Source organism: Hyperoodon ampullatus (assembly GCF_949752795.1).
Source record: "Hyperoodon ampullatus genome assembly, chromosome: 17".
NCBI lineage: Eukaryota > Metazoa > Chordata > Mammalia > Artiodactyla > Ziphiidae > Hyperoodon > Hyperoodon ampullatus.
Window position 1 is genome coordinate 74443832 of NC_136930.1, and position 17577 is coordinate 74461408.

Sequence of the window (17577 nt, forward strand, 5' to 3'; positions counted from 1 at the left end):
GGCAGCGGGATTCTGCTCAGCTGCCTCTGGCTCTGTGCTCCGGGCACCTGGAGACCCAGTCCCCCAGGCCCCGCGATGGGGCAGTGCCCCAGGGCCCAGAGGTTTTGAGGACCGCATAGCAGGGCGAAGTCCCGGCACTGGGAGGCATGCCAGGAACACGTGCAGCCCATGTGAGGCGGGCCTGGGAAGTTCCTCGCTGCCCTGAGCCCAGAGCTTTCGTTGAGATGTTTTCTAATCGGGGCGTGCCGGTACGCGTGGAAGGGCACCCATCTCTGAAGCCGTGGGGCTCCCACGGGCCATGCGCCCCAGGCCCACGGCAGCTCGCTCACTGCCCATCCTCCTCTGTCCCTGGGTGTGGGCCGGCCACGCGCCTGCTGCCCGGGGGGGCCTCGTTTAAACGGGGGGACTCGGGAGCCTTGGACACGTCCGGCTTCACCGCACCCTGCTCTGTGCCTTGGGACCCTCACCCTCTCTCTGGCCCCAGAACTCTGCTCGAAGGTGGAATTTACTAGACAGGGCCTGAGGGTGCCTGGGCAGAGGTGGTCTAAACCTCCAGGGCTGGGAGTGAGGCTGCAGGGGGCCGGTGGACTGGGCGACCCGGAGGGGAGCGAGGAGGGAGCCGGCGCGAGGCAGCCCTCGCGGTAGGTGGGTAGGTGGGTCCCAGGGTGGCTGCGGAACGCCCACCTCCAATCTGCACCTCGACTTCTGGATGCCTGTGTCACCCCCAAACATCTTCCCGAGTGAGTGTGGACCTCAGGAGAGAAAGTGAGAGGCCAAGATGGCCAGAGCCATCGCGGGGGCTGAGGACCGTGGTGTGGTACTCGAGACGGTGCTCTGAGAGGGGTGGCACAGAGGCCCAAAGAGCACACGCAGGGGAGGGGCCTGGGGGGGCCACAGGGACAGACAGACACAGGCCCAACCCTGCCAGCCACCAGCTGTGTGTGCTGTGTGGGGTCGTGTGAGTCCCTACCTGCGCCGGGGGCTGACGAGTTGGGGGGCGGCCCCCTGACCACACTGGACTAGCAGAGGCAGGGATGCAGGTGGACCAGCAGAGAAGCGAGGCAGGCCGTTTATTGGAGAATCTGTCACCGACACGCAGACACACACAGGCTGTGACCCCCCACAGCCCAGCCTGGAACCAGCCCAGGGGCCAGAACAGCTGGCACAGGTGACTGTCTACCCACTGGGGGCAGGTGGCTCCTCTTGGGGTCAACCCCGGTGCCATCTCTCCTGGCTGGGCTGCCTCGGGGCCCCTGGGAGAAGAGCCAGCCCTCGGGGGATTCCAAGGGCTGAGGGGGCCGAGGGAGGCTCCCCAGACCCCCCCACCGGCTGTGCCCCTCCCTCACGCTCACCTTTTCTTCCTGCTGGCTGGGCTGTGAACCCCAGGTCCCAGGAACAGGTGCAGGGACCCAGGGCCACACTTTGGGGTTTGGTTAGCATTCACCCTAGCAGCAGCCTCTTGCAGGGGAGCCCTGATGGCCAGTGTGGGAAGGGGCACGGCTGCCAAGTCTGGGGGCTCCTGCAAAGCCCAGAGAGGATGCCGCAGGTAGGAGGGGAGGTGAGCGGTGGGAGGAGTGGACAGGAGTTGCAGTGAAGGCCTGTCCCCTGCCCGGGGAGCCCTCTGGGCATCTCTCCCCGCGGGAACAGCGGCTCAGGCCTGGGCCCCCAGGGCGCGCACGTGCACGCTGGGCAGGCGGAACCAGGAGGGCGGCAGCCCCTTGCTGGAGCTGTCCTCGTGGAAGCGGATGCGGAGGAAGAAGTCACCCGTGCAGAGGAACAGAAGGGCCCCAAGGCAGGCTGACTGGCCCGACGGCCGCACCTGAGGGGAGGACGAGGGGCGTCAGCCGGGAGCAGCGCGGACCCCCAGAGCCTCCAGGAGAGCCCTGAACCGACCTAGATACAGAGGCGGGGGCGGGGGCGGACGGGCCCCCAGGACTTGCTCCCGTGGCCCTCCAGGGCTTCCCTGCTGTGCTGCCCCGGGCGAGTCACTGCACCTCTCTGGGCCTCAGCTCCTATCCTAGGATGGCGCTAATCACACTTCCCTCCCTGGGCCGTTTGGGGGTCAGGGAGCGTGGGGAGCGTTTGGGGCAAAGGCGCCATCTCACCAGGTAAGTGGAGCTTGAGGACTGTGCCCTGTGACCCCATCAGTCCCTCTGGGCCTGCGTGCAGCGACCACGAGCAGGGAGGAGCCGGCCACGTGGGGCAGGGCGGCGGTGCCAGGGGCACGGAGATCTGACGCTGCCTTGCCGCCCCCCCAGCACACTCGTCGCAGCCCCTTGACGGCCCTCGGGGCCGCTATCCCCACCCTAGCTCTGGTCCCAGGACTCAGGTGCAGAGACGTGAACCTGTCTGAGGTCTCAGGGCGAGTCAGGGGGACGAGGGTCAACGCAGAGAGGCCACCACGTCTACCAACCCTTACGTCTGCCACTGGGGGAGGGGTGGGACAGGGGACAGTGACCGGGGGCCACACGCACCTTGTCCAGGTAGAAGGTGCCGGAGCCCACGAAGGAGACGGCATGGCGCAGGTCGTAGGTGTGCACGCCGTTCTGGTGGTCCTGGAAGGGCACCACGCCGAGGGCGAAGGGCCCCACGCTGCGCGGACTCCGGTTGGTCAGCCTCACCTCCAGGCGCACGGGGTCGCCCACCCGGCAGGCCGCCGCCTCGCGGTCACAGGGCTGTCCGTCCACCAGCACGTCTGCGAGCGACACGGGGCACGAGGCCGTCAGGGCACCGCCCAGCCGGCCTCCCTCCCTCCATTCATTCATTCATTCATTCCCCGCTCCTTCACCCCCCAAGGCTGCCTCCTGGAAAACAGAGGAAGGGCTCCAGTTCCTGCTCTCCCGACGTGCAGGCCAGCGGAGACAGGAGTCGGGGCCAGAGCTGTACCCCAGGGGGGTCTGTGCCATGCTGGAGAGGCCGAGAGGGCCCCAGAGTCACTGGGGGGTCCTGAAGGGCCTCCTAGCTGCCCCCGCCTGGAAGGGCTGAGCTCTGGCCCAGACCCCAGGGGCTCCTGCCGGTGGAGGACAGCCAGGGGAGGGACTAAGAACTGGCGGGAACTGTGCACAGGCCGGGGCCGAGGAGCCGTGGCTGGGCCTCTATTGAGTCACCTGCAGACCGACCCGTCCAGACTGCCACAGTGAGGGCCGGAGTGGCCCTAGGGCACCAGGAGGCAGGACGCTAGCTGGGGGAAGGCCTGGGAGTCACGGAGCAGGGCACGCGCCCATCAGGCAGGGAATGAGCGGCAGCAGGGGGGTGGGGTGACGGGGCCGGTGGACTGGAGAGGCTGTGCTGTGACCCCTGCTCTCCTCAGACCACCAGACATCCCAGCAGGACGGCGGGGTGGGTAGGCTGGGGGACCTGCCTTCAAGCATGGGTGCAAGGCATAGGCTGCGATTTGAGAGCGACAAGTGTCCTTAAAAGAGGCGGAGAGGAGAAAACTGACTCAGAGGGGAGCCCAGGTGAAGATAGAGGCAGAGGCTGCAGTGATGCAGCCGCAGCTCCGGGAGCTGGGAGAGGCGGGGGGATCCTCCCCCAGAGCGCTGACCACACCTTGAATTCAGACCTCCAGCCTCCACAACAGTGAGTCAGTCCAGCCCTGTTGTCTCGAGGCCCCCGGTCTGTGGTAATTTGCTATGGCAGCACTGAACGCTGATACGGTCAGTAAGGGTCCTTCCTGACACCAGAAGGTCACCGGCTTGCTGATCCGGCCATGGAGGCCAGGGAACGGGGTCCTAGGCCTGCCGTGGGACTTCACACCACACGGTACTGGCCATGGGGCTACCAAGCGCCGACCCTGAGCTCTGGCCTCGTCACATCTGCAGGCCCAGGAGTAATGACGTGACAGGTCACCTGGGTACTTCCTCACGCCTGCCCACCTTGCTGTTGAAGGACTCGTCACATGTGTCTCAACCTTGACCCCGCCATTACCAGCATCCCACAGTGGAGGCTAGTCGGGGACAGCCCCCAAGTCACTGCCACTGCTCTTGACACCAGGTGACTGCACGGAAGACCATCCTGCCCAACAGCTATGGGGCCTCGGTGCCCATGGGAGGAGGCCAGCGCCTCACTGGGGTTCCTGGAAGGCACGGGTCTGGAGAGGGGCCAGCCCTGGACGGGCCATGCAGACCCTCCCTCCAAGGCAGGTGGATATCCCCAAGGAGTGCTGGAATCTCTTCAGCTGACCTTTCCGTAGCACATCCAGGGCTCGGAGTGAGAGTGTGTGTGCGTGTGTGTGTGTGTGTGTGTGTGTGTGTGTGCGTGTGTGTGTGTGTGTGTGTGTGTGTGTGTGTGAGTGTGTAGAGAGGATATATCAGGAACAAGAGACATTGGCTTCTGTCCTGGGCCTGTTTCAAACCTGAGAAGTGGGCGTAATGCCAGTCCTTGGTCCCTCTCCGGCTCAGGCCGGGCCCCAGTGATGCGTGCTGAACAATGAACCCAGCCAGGCGAGTCTGAGCCTCATGTGGAGACAGCAGGTGTAGAAGAGCCTCGGTTGACGGTTCCGTTAAGGGGAAGACAGGATTATCTGCAAATCAGCGAAGGGTGGCCGGCTCGCTGCGTCTCTGCCCCCTCTGTTCTCCCTTGTAGAGAAACGCGTGGGCCACAGGCCCTGGCCTATGGCTCATCTGCAGAGCAGCCCCCAGCTCACCTGGTGGTGCCCACTTAACCCTTCCCTGATGCCCAGCTCTACTTGGCCCCTGGGGCAATGAGGAGGGGAAATGAGGCTGTGGACACAGTTCCTAGTGGGACTCTTTCCTTGGCATTCTCTAAATGACGGGGAGGGGCATGGTCCCGAGGTCAGGCCAGGGTGGCCGGGATGGGGGACGGAGCTGGCCCCTGGCTGAGCAGCAGGCTGGGCTGGGATCTTGGCTTTGCCCCAACCCTTCATCCTGGAGGAGGCCCTCTGCCGAACTGAGCCTCCTTCACCTCATCTGCAAAACCGGGGTAATGGTCCAGAGGCAGACAGAGGACCCAGCCAGGCCTGCCCTGCCCTAGTCTGGGGAGAGCTGCTTGCTTCCTTATCTGCCTCCCCGGGGAGGAGGGCGACCCTCAAGAGGGGCAGGACCCACCTGTCTTGCTCTCTGATGTGTCCCCAGTCATAGGTGACCAACTGTCATGGTTCATCCATCCTGGCTTTAGTACTGAAACTTCTGCGTCCCGGGAACCCCTCAGTGCCAGGCACGCTGGGACAGTTCGTCACGCCACACCCATGCCTGGCACCCACAATAACTGCCTGCCAAACTCACAACCTTCTGGGCTCAGCAAGCAGCTGTCTCCTTCCACCCTGCAGCTCCAGCACCTCCAACCTGGGTCCGAGAGCACCAAACCTTCCCATGTCACTCACTGGGTGGAAACAGCAGAGGTCCGTTTTCTCTGAGAATATGACATGCTTCCTGAATTGAAAAGGATGCCAGGGCTGGCCTCTCCTGGGACCCACGGGGTACTGTGCGAGAAATCTAATGAAAATGCATCTGAGATAACAGTGTTGACGGTGACCGTGATGGCTGTGCTCAGGTCGGGGGTTGTAACTCCACCGGCACTAATGTCGCAGCACACCCCTTGCTGTAGTGAATTCGATTCTCTGACTCTGGACCAGGGTAGCTGTGCCCCATGCTGGAGAGAGGGGACCCTTCGCACGTGGAAGCCCCGCTGAGCAAGGCTGGAAGGAACAGCTGAGACCAGCAAGGAGAAGCCCCAGCCGTCCACCAGGGAGTCACAGAGCTCACTAGGAAGGCGCAGGGAAGAAATAATTAAAAATTTCTCAAAGGCAAGCTGTGCTGGAGCCGTTTCTAAATTGCCCAGAGGAATGAGAACCACATCGCGGCACTGCCGGGAGTTCAGCCGCCCTGTGGCACGTGCAGGGCTCAGCTCGGCTTCCCGCCCACCGTCCCCAGGGGCCACCTGGCCCAGCCCCTCCGCCCTCAGGTGGGCGCCGCGTCCACTCCATCGCCAGACCGGGGCCCCTGCTAGGGATGGCGGGTTAGCCCTCCCTCTGTGTCTGCAGCAGACTGGCCAGCTGCAGGGAGGGGGTGGGCACACCAGTCCGAGTGTCTCCCATGCAGCTGGCGCCTCCCCGCCCCGAGGAGTCCTCACAATCACCCGGGAGCCTTCCCGCGGCATCCAGGGGGGGCTCATGAAGACCCCCGTGGGAACCCCAGGGCTGATGGCCAGGTGTGCGGGGGCTAGTTGCTCCCCTTGGCCTCCAGGGTCGGCCCGTCAGGCCGCTGCCACTGTCCACTTCCTGGGGTGGTGACCACCCTGCCCGTCTCCAGGCTGGGGTAGAGATTCCTGCTGCTGCGCAGTTTTGAGTAGTTTCTCCTTGACTCCTCCCCGCTTGCCCTCTCCGAGCCTCAGTTTCCTCACCTTTAGAAGGGCTGATAGGAAAGCCCACCTCAAAGAGGTTTTGTGAGAATTGGAAATGCGCACGCAGAGGGGGCGGGGCACACAACGGCCCGCAGGGGGACGGCTGGATCATTATCACCATTACGCTCACATCCACCCTGGGCAGCGGAGAATGCGCAGGGCAGGCCAGGTCCCTGACCAGCTCTAATCCCCAGCCGAGGAGGACACTTTGCATTTATATAGCTTCTCCAGGGCCGTTTCTCACCCGCAGGCTGGCCGTGAATGCTGATGGGGAAAGATGACCAGCACAGCGCTGATGCGATGGACAGAGAGGACCGAGGCAGAGGACGAGTCCCTTCAGCCTCTCCTGGCCACTCTGTCCAGGAGGGATGCAGACCCACAGCCAACCTGCAGGTGGGCCACATCGCGACCTGGAATGCCCCAGCCTCAGGGGAGAGGCACCCCCCCACCCCCCCGGGGAGGCAGGGAGGGCGGTCCCAGCCTGGAAGCCCATGTCCTGACCCCCAGGCTGCCGGGGAGCTGCGCACGGGCGACCTCGACCTGGGGGCTCCTCGGGAGCGCTGGGCGGGAGAGACAGAACTCTGGCTCTGTGAGGTCTATAGCCTTGTCCCCGAGAAGCTCCCGGAACCCTGAGTCTGTGCCACCAGAGGGGGTGGTGCGGTAGACAGAATGACACCCCCGAAGGTGTCCACGTCCTAATCCCTGGATCCCGTGCAGTGTGTTCCCGCACACGCTAACGGGACTCTGCAGGTGACATTCAGTTGAGGACCGTGAGACGCAAGTATCTTGGAGTACGTGGGTGGGGCCCAATGTCATCACAAAGGTCCTTATAAGGGTAAGAGGGGGCAGGGGAGAGCCTGGAAGGCTGCGTGTCCATGGGGGCGGGGGGCGGCTGGGAGTTGCTGCACGGCTGGCTTTGAAGACAGGACAGGGCCAAGGGGTGCAGGCATCCCTGGAGCCCAGAAGGCGGGAACCGGGGTCTCCCCAGCCCCCAGCCTGCCGCCACCTCTTAGACTGGCCTACAGGACCGTGGGGTAGTAGCTCGTGTTGTTCTCAGCCACTAGGTTGGCGCTCACTTGTTAGAGTGGCTGCCGCTCAGAGACCAAAGAGCTGCCGCTGCCTCCCAGGCCCAAGGGGAGGGCGGGCAGAGCCCGGCCTGGAGCTGGACCACGCACGCGGCCTGAACCCTGCCTGTGTCCCTCATCTGGAAACGCAGCGAGTGCCACATTCTCTGTGCAAAGTGCCAAAGGGAAGTGCTCAAAGGTTCGGTTCGTTTCTGCCCGACCTGCCCCCAAGCCCCCAGTTTCCGAAACCCGAGGCCCGAGGCCAAGGCCGCAGCACTCGTTATCTTAATGAGTATCTGTGGAACACCCTGGATGTGGCCCCGCCCTCAAGCAGCTCCAGGCGGGAGGGACTCCTGGACAGGAAGGGTGGCCACCCTGCAGGACCGAGCAGGAGGGGCTCAGGACCCAGTGAGGGCTGCAGCCGGGCACCGGCTCCTCTGGGCAGCCCTGACCTCCTCGCCCAGGTGTCCAGCACGGTCTCACCCTTAACTTGGCCCAAACGAAACCCTCCCACTTTCTCCCGGAAACCCCGCCTCCCCAGGGTCTTCCGTACAGAAGTGGCCCTACCCAGCAGGCCCGCCTGGCGCCTGGAGGTCACACCGAGGTGTTCCCCGGGCACCCACACCCAGCCCACCGGCCCGCCCGGCGGCCATCCCCATCTCTGCCCCGACCCGCTCTACCTTAGCCCAGGCCGGCTTCCCCCACGGCAGCCAACGGTTCACAGCGGCGTGAACCGTGGCTTCACCTTGTCAGGTCCTTGCCCGCCCCTTGCCCGGTCCCAGAATAACAGGGAGTTTTGATCACATTACGGCCACTGACCCTGGTCTCCAGGGCCCTGCACGGCCCTGAGCCAGGTTCCCCCATCCCCGCGCTCCTACCACTTTGCCTCCCTCCTCCCTGTTCTGCCAGCAGGCCCAGCGCGTCCCTGCCCCAGGGCCTTTGCACGGGCTGTTCGCACCACCTTGGCCCTCTCCTTAGGGAGGCTGTCGCTGACCACACAGTAAAGAGCCTTCCTGCACCGTCACTCTTCCACTCTCTTCATTTTCTCGTGACCCTCAACATCTTATCTGAAGTTCTTCTTTACCCATTTGTTTGTTAACCATTGTGTGTCCCTCCCTCCTCGCCCCAACACCCAGGCCAGGCAGGCACCCTTCTAGTTCATATTTGTTGAGTGAGTGAGTAGATGAATGAAAGAGTAAGTGAGTGGGCTTTGGGGCAGGGGTACCTGGGCTCAAATCCCAGCCGTGCCCTGTCCCCTTCGGGCCCCCTGGGACTCGAGGGGACTGGGCCATGTCCCCGAAGCACCCCTGCAGAGAGGACATTAGGACCAAGCTGCCACTGCCTGGCTCTGGTCCTGACTCGCAGACCTGACTTTCATGGAGGAGATTATTTATGCGGGAGAATCCATATCGTAAGAAATCTCCGGGGAGCGGATTAGTCTCTTCCCGCAACACGTTAAACTGGGCCCCAGCCCGTCTCCTCCCACCGCCCCCGGCCGTGCTTCTCCTTCACTTTTAATACCAGCCAGAGTCACGGACTTAATTTGATCTGGCCCAGAATGGCTCCCGAAACGGCTGCCACGTTTATGCTATAGCACGTTGACAGGCTCTGGCAGGAACCCATGCTATAAATAGAAGGCACGATGAGGGAAGGGCCTGCAGGGCCCAGGCTGGCGAGGAAGGCGCTAGGAGGAAGGCAGCCGGCGGTGCCAGCCTGCGCTCTGGCCAAGGGCAGCCACCGTGCGGACAGCGGGCGGGGGTTCACGCAGTGAGAGCGCGCTGAGAACGGGGCGGTGCCCGCACCCCAAGGCGCCACCAGGTCAGGCGAGTCTTCCGTTGCCCACTCCCTCCCCCCAACCCTCACCGGTGCCCCGCACAGGCCAAGCCCCTCCCCCCGACCCTCACGTGCTCCTGGAGGGCAGAGAGAACTGGGGAGGCTTTAGCAGGTTTTGAGCAGGGAGGCTGAGGTCCGGGAAGTGATGGGACTGCCGGGGCCCGGGGCCTCTGGCCCGCCCCAGACGCTGCCCCGACGGAGTGCCCGTCATCCAGGGCTTGGCATCGGCATGGCGGCTGGAGTCCTGCCTCTGGAGGGGGCGGCTCTGTCCTCCAGCCTCCGTCTCCCCTCTTGCCCCAGGAGGGGCTGCAACAGCTCCGCTTTCCCATGCGGGGCCGGTTTAGACCCCCGCCTGGCCTCGCCAAATGCCGCCCCTACTGTACACTGCGCCTGGAGGGGGCCGGCCTTTCCTGGTGCCCAGGACACAGGCAGACACCGCCCTGGGGACATGCCAACCTCTCATGCCCATTGCACTCCAGAGGGTTCCGGGCCCACGTGAGCCCGGGAGCAGGTGGAGAGCGCGGTGGAAGGGGCCTGTCCCGGCGCGGCCCTCTGCACCCAGGCGCCCCCCTTGACCTCCCCCGCGGGCGCCAGCCCGCTGCGCTTCTCACTGTTATTAGTCTTGTGGGTGACAGGAGCTCCCAGGGGCACCCTGGCCACTGTTCTAAGGCTTCACAGGCACCGCCTCACGCAGTCCTCAGACCAACCCCATCAGGCTGGCGCTGTCACTGCCCCACTTTACAGGTGATCCTACCCCGGTGTGGAGAGGCTCGCAGCCGGCCCGAGGCGCCCAGCTAAGCGCCCAGCTCCCACCCGAACCCCGGGCACAGGGGCTTGTGTTATTTTTTAAACAGCTTTACTGGGATTTAGCTTACAAACCACACAGCTCACCTACTAAAGTGTACAATTCCATGGCTTTTCATAGATTCCCAGATCTGTGCAACCATCACTACGGGCAATGTGAGGGCATTTTCATCACGTCAAAAAGAAACTCCACACGCCTCCACCATCCCTGCCTCTCTCCCCGTCCCCCAGCCCTGAACGGCCACGAATCGAGTTTCTAGCTCTCCAGACGCCCCAGATCTGGACTTCCACACGAGTCCCATCCTATACATTCGGGCTTTAAGGACCGGCTTCCCTCCCTGAGCGCGACGCTGTCCAGGTTCTGACCTGTGGGAGCCTGCACTTCCCTCCTCTTCACGCTGGAGTGATGTTCCGTCGTGTGGCCGCACCACAGCTTGTCTTCATTTGTGGATGGGCCCTCGGGTGCTTCCACCCTTGTCTGTCGTAAGCAATGCTGCCGTGGACACTCCAGGACAAGTGTCTGTACGGACTCAGGTTTTCACTTCTCGAGGACACACACCTCAGGGCAGAACTGCCGGGTTGTGTGGGTCTGCGTTTAACCTGCTGAGGAACCGCCAGGCTGTGTTCTGAAGCGGCTGTGTTATCTCCCAGCCCTACTCGCAGCGTTCAGGTTCTCCACGTCCCTCCCAGCGCTTGTAGTGCCTGCCTTTCTTTGTCCCAGCCATCCTAGTGTGGGTGCAGTAGCGTCTCCCTGCTGTGCCCACGCCCGGCCAGGCAGCTGCGGCCCTCAGCGCCCCACAGGGTGGACGTGCGCCTCTGCCTGCCGGGACAGGAGTCTGTAAAGGCCCTTTTGTCCGGTCTTCTTTACTCATCTATCCCCGGCTGAGAACCTTCTGGAATCCCAAGCCCTTAACCCCACTCGTCCTGCTGGAGACTGGGGCTGGGCAGAGGGCTGGGGCATAGCGTGGGCTCCTCTCCCCTCGTGCACGGCAGAGAAGAGGGGGCTGGGCGAGCCTGAGGCCAGCAGAGAGCATCAGGACCCAGACTTCAGAGGCGCAGGTGGGAGCAGGGCCTCTGGAGCCAAGGCGAGGGCCGGGGAGAGATCGGAGCCTGAGGACGAGCAGGTCACGGATGGGCCGGTGGCCAGGCCGGCCCTGCGGCGTCCACAGCCGTCTCTCTAGTCTGGTCCACGGAGTGGGAGGGCGTGAAGGTCAGGGGTGGGCAGACGGTCCTGGCACTTGGGAGACACTTGCCAAATGGCTGTGGAAAGCCCAGCGGTTCTAAACCACTGTGGACTTTCCAAAAGGGACCTGCCTGGCGGCTCCCGGGAGTCTGGCCTCCTAGGCCGATTCTGACGTGTGCGTGTGCGCGCATGTGTGCGTGTCCCGGGCCACGGTCTCGCTCTGAGAGGCGTTGGAAGACGGGTGAGGTGGGATCTTGGGTGGAGCCTGCACAGCACAGTTCCCTTGGGGGCTGAAGGAAACACGGCAAGTATCAGCAGCGCCCCCCCCCACCCAAGCCAAGGTCACGTGCAAGTCACTTTTCAGCGGCACAGAGCTGTGGATGGCCTGCTCGCTGCTTCTTCAGGACACAGCTCCCAGGGCCGGCAGTGGAAGGCTTGTTCTTCCCCGGAGCCCAAACCCCCAGCAAGGACACCCTCCTGGCCTCACCCCAGAGCTCCACTTTCCTTGCCTTTCATTTCTTTGATAAAACTGGACGACTAAGCAGACTTTAGGTCTAATTTTGGACAAAACATTTTAAAGACTTGGGAACAATGCAGTAGGAATTAATGAGGTGAAGACTCCAAAACTGCCGGAGTGAGTCAAGTTTTCGAGGCTCTACCAAGCCTGCTTCAGCTAAAGCACATTTAAATTTCAAATTTCACACGACACACACATTTTTCTAGTTGACATAAATCTTGGGGGGGCCTAAATTTTAGAGCCAAATTTGATTCAGGTGAGGCTAGGTTCAGGAATTTATCAAGGAGCTTTGTCACCCTTTACATGAAGCAAAAAAGAAGCTCAAGTGGGAACAAAATACGATAGCTGAGCCTCGGGGATGCGGAAGAGAACCAAGGCCGGGGCCCTGGCCTGCTGGTGCTGCCCACTCCCCCCAGCGCTGGCTGTCCTTTGGGAGCAGGCACAGGCAGGTCCAGTAGAAAACCCTGTAATTCCCGACTAGCCAGTAAAAAGTGGTGAACTTTCTCTAATGCCAACATAGCTAGTCGCTAGGTATGCAACCAAGGCGGCAGGTTTTCCCTCGTTACCGACGAGGACCAAGTAACTGACCTTTTTCTCTGTGGCTGTTAGGGAGCTCAGAGCCAAGAGTGTACCGACCTAGGGCACCACGTGGGCCCTCAGCAGCCGTATTTCAGTCTACACACACAGGCGCACACACACGCACGCACACACGGCCTCTCCTGCATGCCCACTCCTCCAAGTCTTGACCAACTGTGCCAAATACGGTTTCCCTTAGTCCAAATGTTTCAAATCTTATTTTGCTACTTTACTGACAGAGAGTTTGCAAAAGAGGTCAGGAGCACGGAGATGCCCCGGGGGTGGGAGTGACGGTGTTCTGGGCAAGGGTGTTACACGCAGAGGCAAGTGGGCACCTGGGGAGGTGGCATCAAGCCCCACAGCCGCCTCCCACCTCCCCCCACCTTCCGAGCCTCCCGCACTGCGGGGAAGGGGGTCCTTCTGTCGGCCGTGCTGGCTCAGGCTGGGGGACACGAGTGGAGAGGGACGGGCCGGGAGAAGGGCTGTTCCCCAGAGCTCGGCTTGGCTGCGCAGGCTCCTCCGGGTCCCGGGCCGGGCGCTCGTCAAGGTGGGCACCACACAACGCCTGAGCCCTGCTCTCAATGTGCTAAATGGCGTGCGTTTTTAACAGTTACCGAGGTAGATAATTAGTTCATAAGCCAGGATGCCTCTTCCCCAGCATCCGGGGAGGGGGACCGCGCAAGACCCACACGTGTAATTACCCTCAAGTCGAGAACAGCTCCTGAGGAGCCGTTTGGCTCTCTTGGGTAAATAATTTACTTTTACAACTTTTCATTAAAGATGAAAGGGAATTAGATTAAAATGAAGGCGAGCTGGAGTTGGAGGGGAGATGCGTGTGGCTTGGAGCTCACGCGTGGAATGTCCTCTGGCTTCCCGGGCACGTCCACCCGGGGGCCAGCACCCGCGGGGCGGGCAGGGACCAGGCCGGTGGAGGGGAGCCCCCGGCGGCTGCATCCTGCGGCCCTGTGGCTGCCTGTGGGCCGTGCAAACCTGCTTCAACGACGGGGAGAGACGCCCACGGCCAACACCACCCACCAGGTCAGGGGTCCGCCTGCCCACGGTCGCCCTGGTTCTCGGGCCAGGCGAGCAGGGTGGCGGGGCTCAGACCAAGTCCAGGCTCCGGGAGAGCCCCTGAGAAGCCAGAGCCTCTGCTTCCTCGCCTGCGACGGAGGGGATGCGGCCAGAGGGCCGGTGTGCAGAGCCGGGGCAGAGAAGTGCCCGACAAACGCGAGGGCTCACGACGGGGACCAGAGGCAGCGGTGCCGGCGGAGCTACAAGGTCGGTCCAGTTTGAAGAGACTGGGTTCGGGGCGGCCACAGTCGAACCCGGGTCTCGCCTGAGGGTTCCGTGCTGGTGGCCGCCCTCTGCCGTCCTCTCCCTAGCAGTGTCCCCCTGCCCCAGGTCTCAAGGCCCTTGCTCACACGGCCCCTCCGCCCGGGGGCCCGCCCCGCTCTACCCTCACGGAACACTTGAAGTCGGGAGGTTCTGGCGGCAGAGGCTGGCCGCGTGTTCACCAGACCATTCCCTTGCCTCCTGGGCACACAGCCAGAGTGCAGTGCCCACAGTGGTGAGGCGTGGACACGGGACCGAGTCCCGGCCAGTGGACAGCAGGGGGGGAAATGACACCCCCCCAAAGCTGGCCCCCACACACATCCCTCCTACAATGCCCCATCTGCCTGCTCACAGAACTAAAGGAGCTGAGAAGGCTCCAAGGGGAGCCGCGGGATAAGGGAAGCTCTGGGATGGGCAGGGCCCCAGGGTGGGCGGGGCCAGGGTCCCCCAGTGGGCTCCAGATAGGCCCCACCACCACCACCACCAGGAGAACATAAAGGAAGGCTGCTGCGTTGGGCCCCTGAAATTTGGGGCCGTTTGTTACGGCATTTAGCTACGACGTTTACCGGCCTCCAGGGATCGTCTCTCCAAACTGTTGCCTTTCGGAAGCGACACTGGAACCCAGTGCGGAGCTGACGTGCTCAGGACCATGGTGTGAATCAGCGGTGGCGTGGGCACTGGAGCCCGGGTGCCCTTCCCTTCCCAAAGGGACCAGAACTGCTTTTGCACAGGGAGCACCTTGCTTAGTGGAGACAATGCCTCTCTTAGACCCGCTGCTTCAACCGTCTCTTTTTGGACAAGGACTTCAGACAACTGAACATAAACCAGGAAAAAAAACGGAAGAATGAAAGCTATGCCTGCTGGCTGGTAGCATTATGCAAAGACATCATCCTGAGAACAGCAGAGAATTTGAAATGACTTCTCTGTCTCCGAGCGGTGTCCCTACGTTTTCAACCTCTCAGTTTTCCTCTCCACTCAGGACTTTCTAAATAAAGACTGCTGCCCCCCAGGCAGCCCCTCTGCTGCTCCTGTGGCTCTGCGTCCGGGCTGGTCCTCACCACACAAGGGTGTCCCAGCCCCAGACATTCTCACCCCCAGGGTCAGGTCACACGGCTGGCCCTGCTGGCACCAGGAGGATATGCAGGAATCTGAGGCCCCTCCTCTCCCCAGATGAGGAAGCCGAGGGCCGGAGGGCAAGGAGCATGGGAGGGCCCCAGCCGACATGGGAAGGGGCGGTGCAGTTGGTTTCATGCCGCTGGACCTTTGCGCAGACGGCTCATTGCCTGGGCCTGGGAGCCTGCCCTGTGCGCCTGTCCAGCTCAGCCTCCCCTCCCCGGTGCCTCGGGGGCTGCACTCGGCATCCTGCATTTACCTGGGGTCCTGCCACCACCACGGACTCCGGAGGGCAGGACACGGGCACTCCTCCCTCCATCCCCTGGCGCCCAGCAGGGCCCGAGTACCTGGGGCGGCCGCCAGGTTCGCAGACCTTCTGCTGGCCGGTAGTGGGGCCAGGCCTAGGAGCCAGGTCTCTGGACTCTGGGCTCTGTCCAGGCGGGGAGACAGCCAAGGAGAAGAAAAAGGGTTTCCAGAGAGAAAATGTAAAAGGATGTCGATATAGGATTGGTGCCCTCGACTGCTCCTCCAGAGTTTTCTAGACCAAAGTGAAGGCCATCTGCCTCTCTCCCCCAGCACCCTGTGACACCCCTCCCGCCATCCATCAGCCCCTCACAGCCACACACAATGCCCCTCATACTCTCTGCCTTGCCAGCTCCTCTGGGCCTTTCCAAAACTCAGCTCGAGCAGCACCTCCTCCAGGAAGACTTCCTGAATCATACCCAACCCCGCACAAGCCCCTGTCATATCATGTACAGCCTCATGCCGGAATTTTCCGTTGACAAAATGTCTCCCTGATTGAGGCGAGCTCTTCTGAGGGCAGGGCTCAGGGTTCACTCACTGAACTAACCGACGAATGAACAGGGCCCGACTATGGCTTGCTGTGTGACCTTAGGGAAATCACTTAACTTCTCTGAGCCTCTGCTTTCTCATCTATAACTTGAGAGGAACGAGCTGGATGACTTCAGAACAGGCTACTACTTCATGGTGCTCGTGCCTGGGCTCAGCCCTCTAAGTCCATCCTCACACCGTTCTTTCTACTGCTCCAAGGTGGCATGTTGGCTCCCTCGGCACCCGGACACTGTGCCAGGACCGTCCCCTCACCCCGCCACACACAGCCCAGGGCCTGACACCTGCCTGGTGCTCGGTCAACGTTTACCACGTCAAACAGACTCTTTAAGTGGTGGCAGCTGAAGCTTCCTGTAGAAGTGGAAACCCCAGAGCACACTCAGATCACTCAGGAAGGACACGGGCCACGAGAGAAGCTTCCGAGTGGCCCACGCGCCCGAACCACGGGAGCCGGGCAGCTGGACAAACAGGCTGGTGATGAGCCCGCTGCCCTGCACTTAACTGGGGTCACTCCCGGCCATGAGAAAGGGCACCCTTTGAGCCCCCAGAGAGCACTGCCCTGCCGAGACTTTGCCGCTGGCCCTTTGGAAGGTGGGCTAGAGGCTCGTGAGGATGCAGTAAGGGGGCCCCTCACGGCCCCTCTGCCCTGGGCGAGCACCACGCAGCAGGCCCCACGGTGGCGCTCACGGCACGGGGTAGGGGTGGGGCGGAGGCCCGCACAAACCCAGGACGGAGTGAGGATCGGCCCCCGCTGCCCCCACCCTGGGCGCAGGGCGTCGGATGAGGGAGGGCGGCGTCAGAGCAGAGCGGCCTCAGGGAAATGGGCCCCGGCTGTCCGTGCGGCGCGGGCTGTGCACTGGGCCCGCAGACCCTCACCAGAGGTGACCCTGCTGAATGAGGCCCCCGCCTGGGCTTCTCTGACGGGGGCTTGAGCGTCGCAGAGGCTCCAGGGGGCCCGACCCACACGAGAGTCCAGACTCTCCTGGACTCAGGCGGGCTCCCTGCAAACGAGTGTGGACGGAGCAGCTCCTGGAGGGCCGCCTCCCCAGGGCCCGCGCCAGCTCCCGTGTGCTGCCCTCTACCTGAGCTGCTCCTGGCACAGGGGACAGGTGCCCTCGTGCTGCTGCCTTTGCATTGGCTGGGTCCTCTGTTTGCAGAGGAAGAGCTTGGGGCCAGGCAGCAGCCCTGCACCGCACGGTGAGTGTGAAAGGCTCCGGGGCGGTGCCGGGCACAGGCTGAGGGGCTGTGTGGGCAGCCCTGAGCCAGAAAAGAAGGCCCTTGCCCAGGGCCCCGCAGCTGGCTTGTGGCCTTCTGCTCTCGGGGACGGGCCTCCTGCCTCTCTGCAAGGACTGGTGGCTTCTCTAAATGTACTTTCCAGCCCGAGGGGGCCAGATCGAGAAGCCCTGGGATGAGTCCCCAGGGGCCACTCAAACCGCACCTGGCACCCAGGTGCCTGTCCCCTGCAACCCCCGGGCAGTGTACCCCGGGGGGGCCCTGTCCCAACACACGAGGTGGCTGCTGCATGTCATGCACTCCTGTCCTCCCAACCGACACAGTGCCAGTGCAAGAGAGCACTGACCCCAGAGCAAGCACGGAGAATCCTTCCAGGTCGACCTGGCTTCCCAAACTGAGCCTCCTGCAGAGCCATCAAGACTGCCCCAGCTGTCCCTCGTCCTGTGACTGTACAGATGACACACCTGAGGCAGGTGCAGGTTTGGGGGGAACGCTCAGGAGGAAAGATGCACCGCGAGGGCCCAGGACTGGAGTTGGCACGAGGCGGGGGGGCTGGCTGACGGGGCCCTGGTGACGGGGGGCTGCGTGGCCACTAACTTGTGGGGTCCTCACTCAGCCTCAGTCTCTCACCTGTAAGATGCGTGCCCGGCAGGGATGCTGAAAGATAGAGGGCGCAGGAGCACTGCAATGTCCCTTGTGAGTGCACTGTGCCG

At 62.9% G+C, this 17577-nt stretch overlaps 1 protein-coding gene across 7 annotated transcripts in view; it reads right to left on the reverse strand.

Annotated features, from left to right (window-relative positions):
* Positions 1-1053: 1053 nt before the first annotated feature.
* The window catches only part of TRAPPC9 (trafficking protein particle complex subunit 9), a gene marked incomplete at its 5' end in the record, with an annotated part of 502410 nt that continues 485886 nt past the window's right edge, over positions 1054-17577 (reverse strand). For all 7 annotated transcript variants that reach the window (XM_079722453.1, XM_079722455.1, XM_079722457.1 and 4 more), the window contains 2 exons: positions 1054-1819; positions 2475-2695. In XM_079722453.1, the coding sequence (XP_079578579.1) occupies positions 1652-1819; positions 2475-2695 (389 nt within the window). In that variant the 3' untranslated portion in view covers positions 1054-1651. The remainder of the gene's footprint in view (positions 1820-2474; positions 2696-17577) is intronic.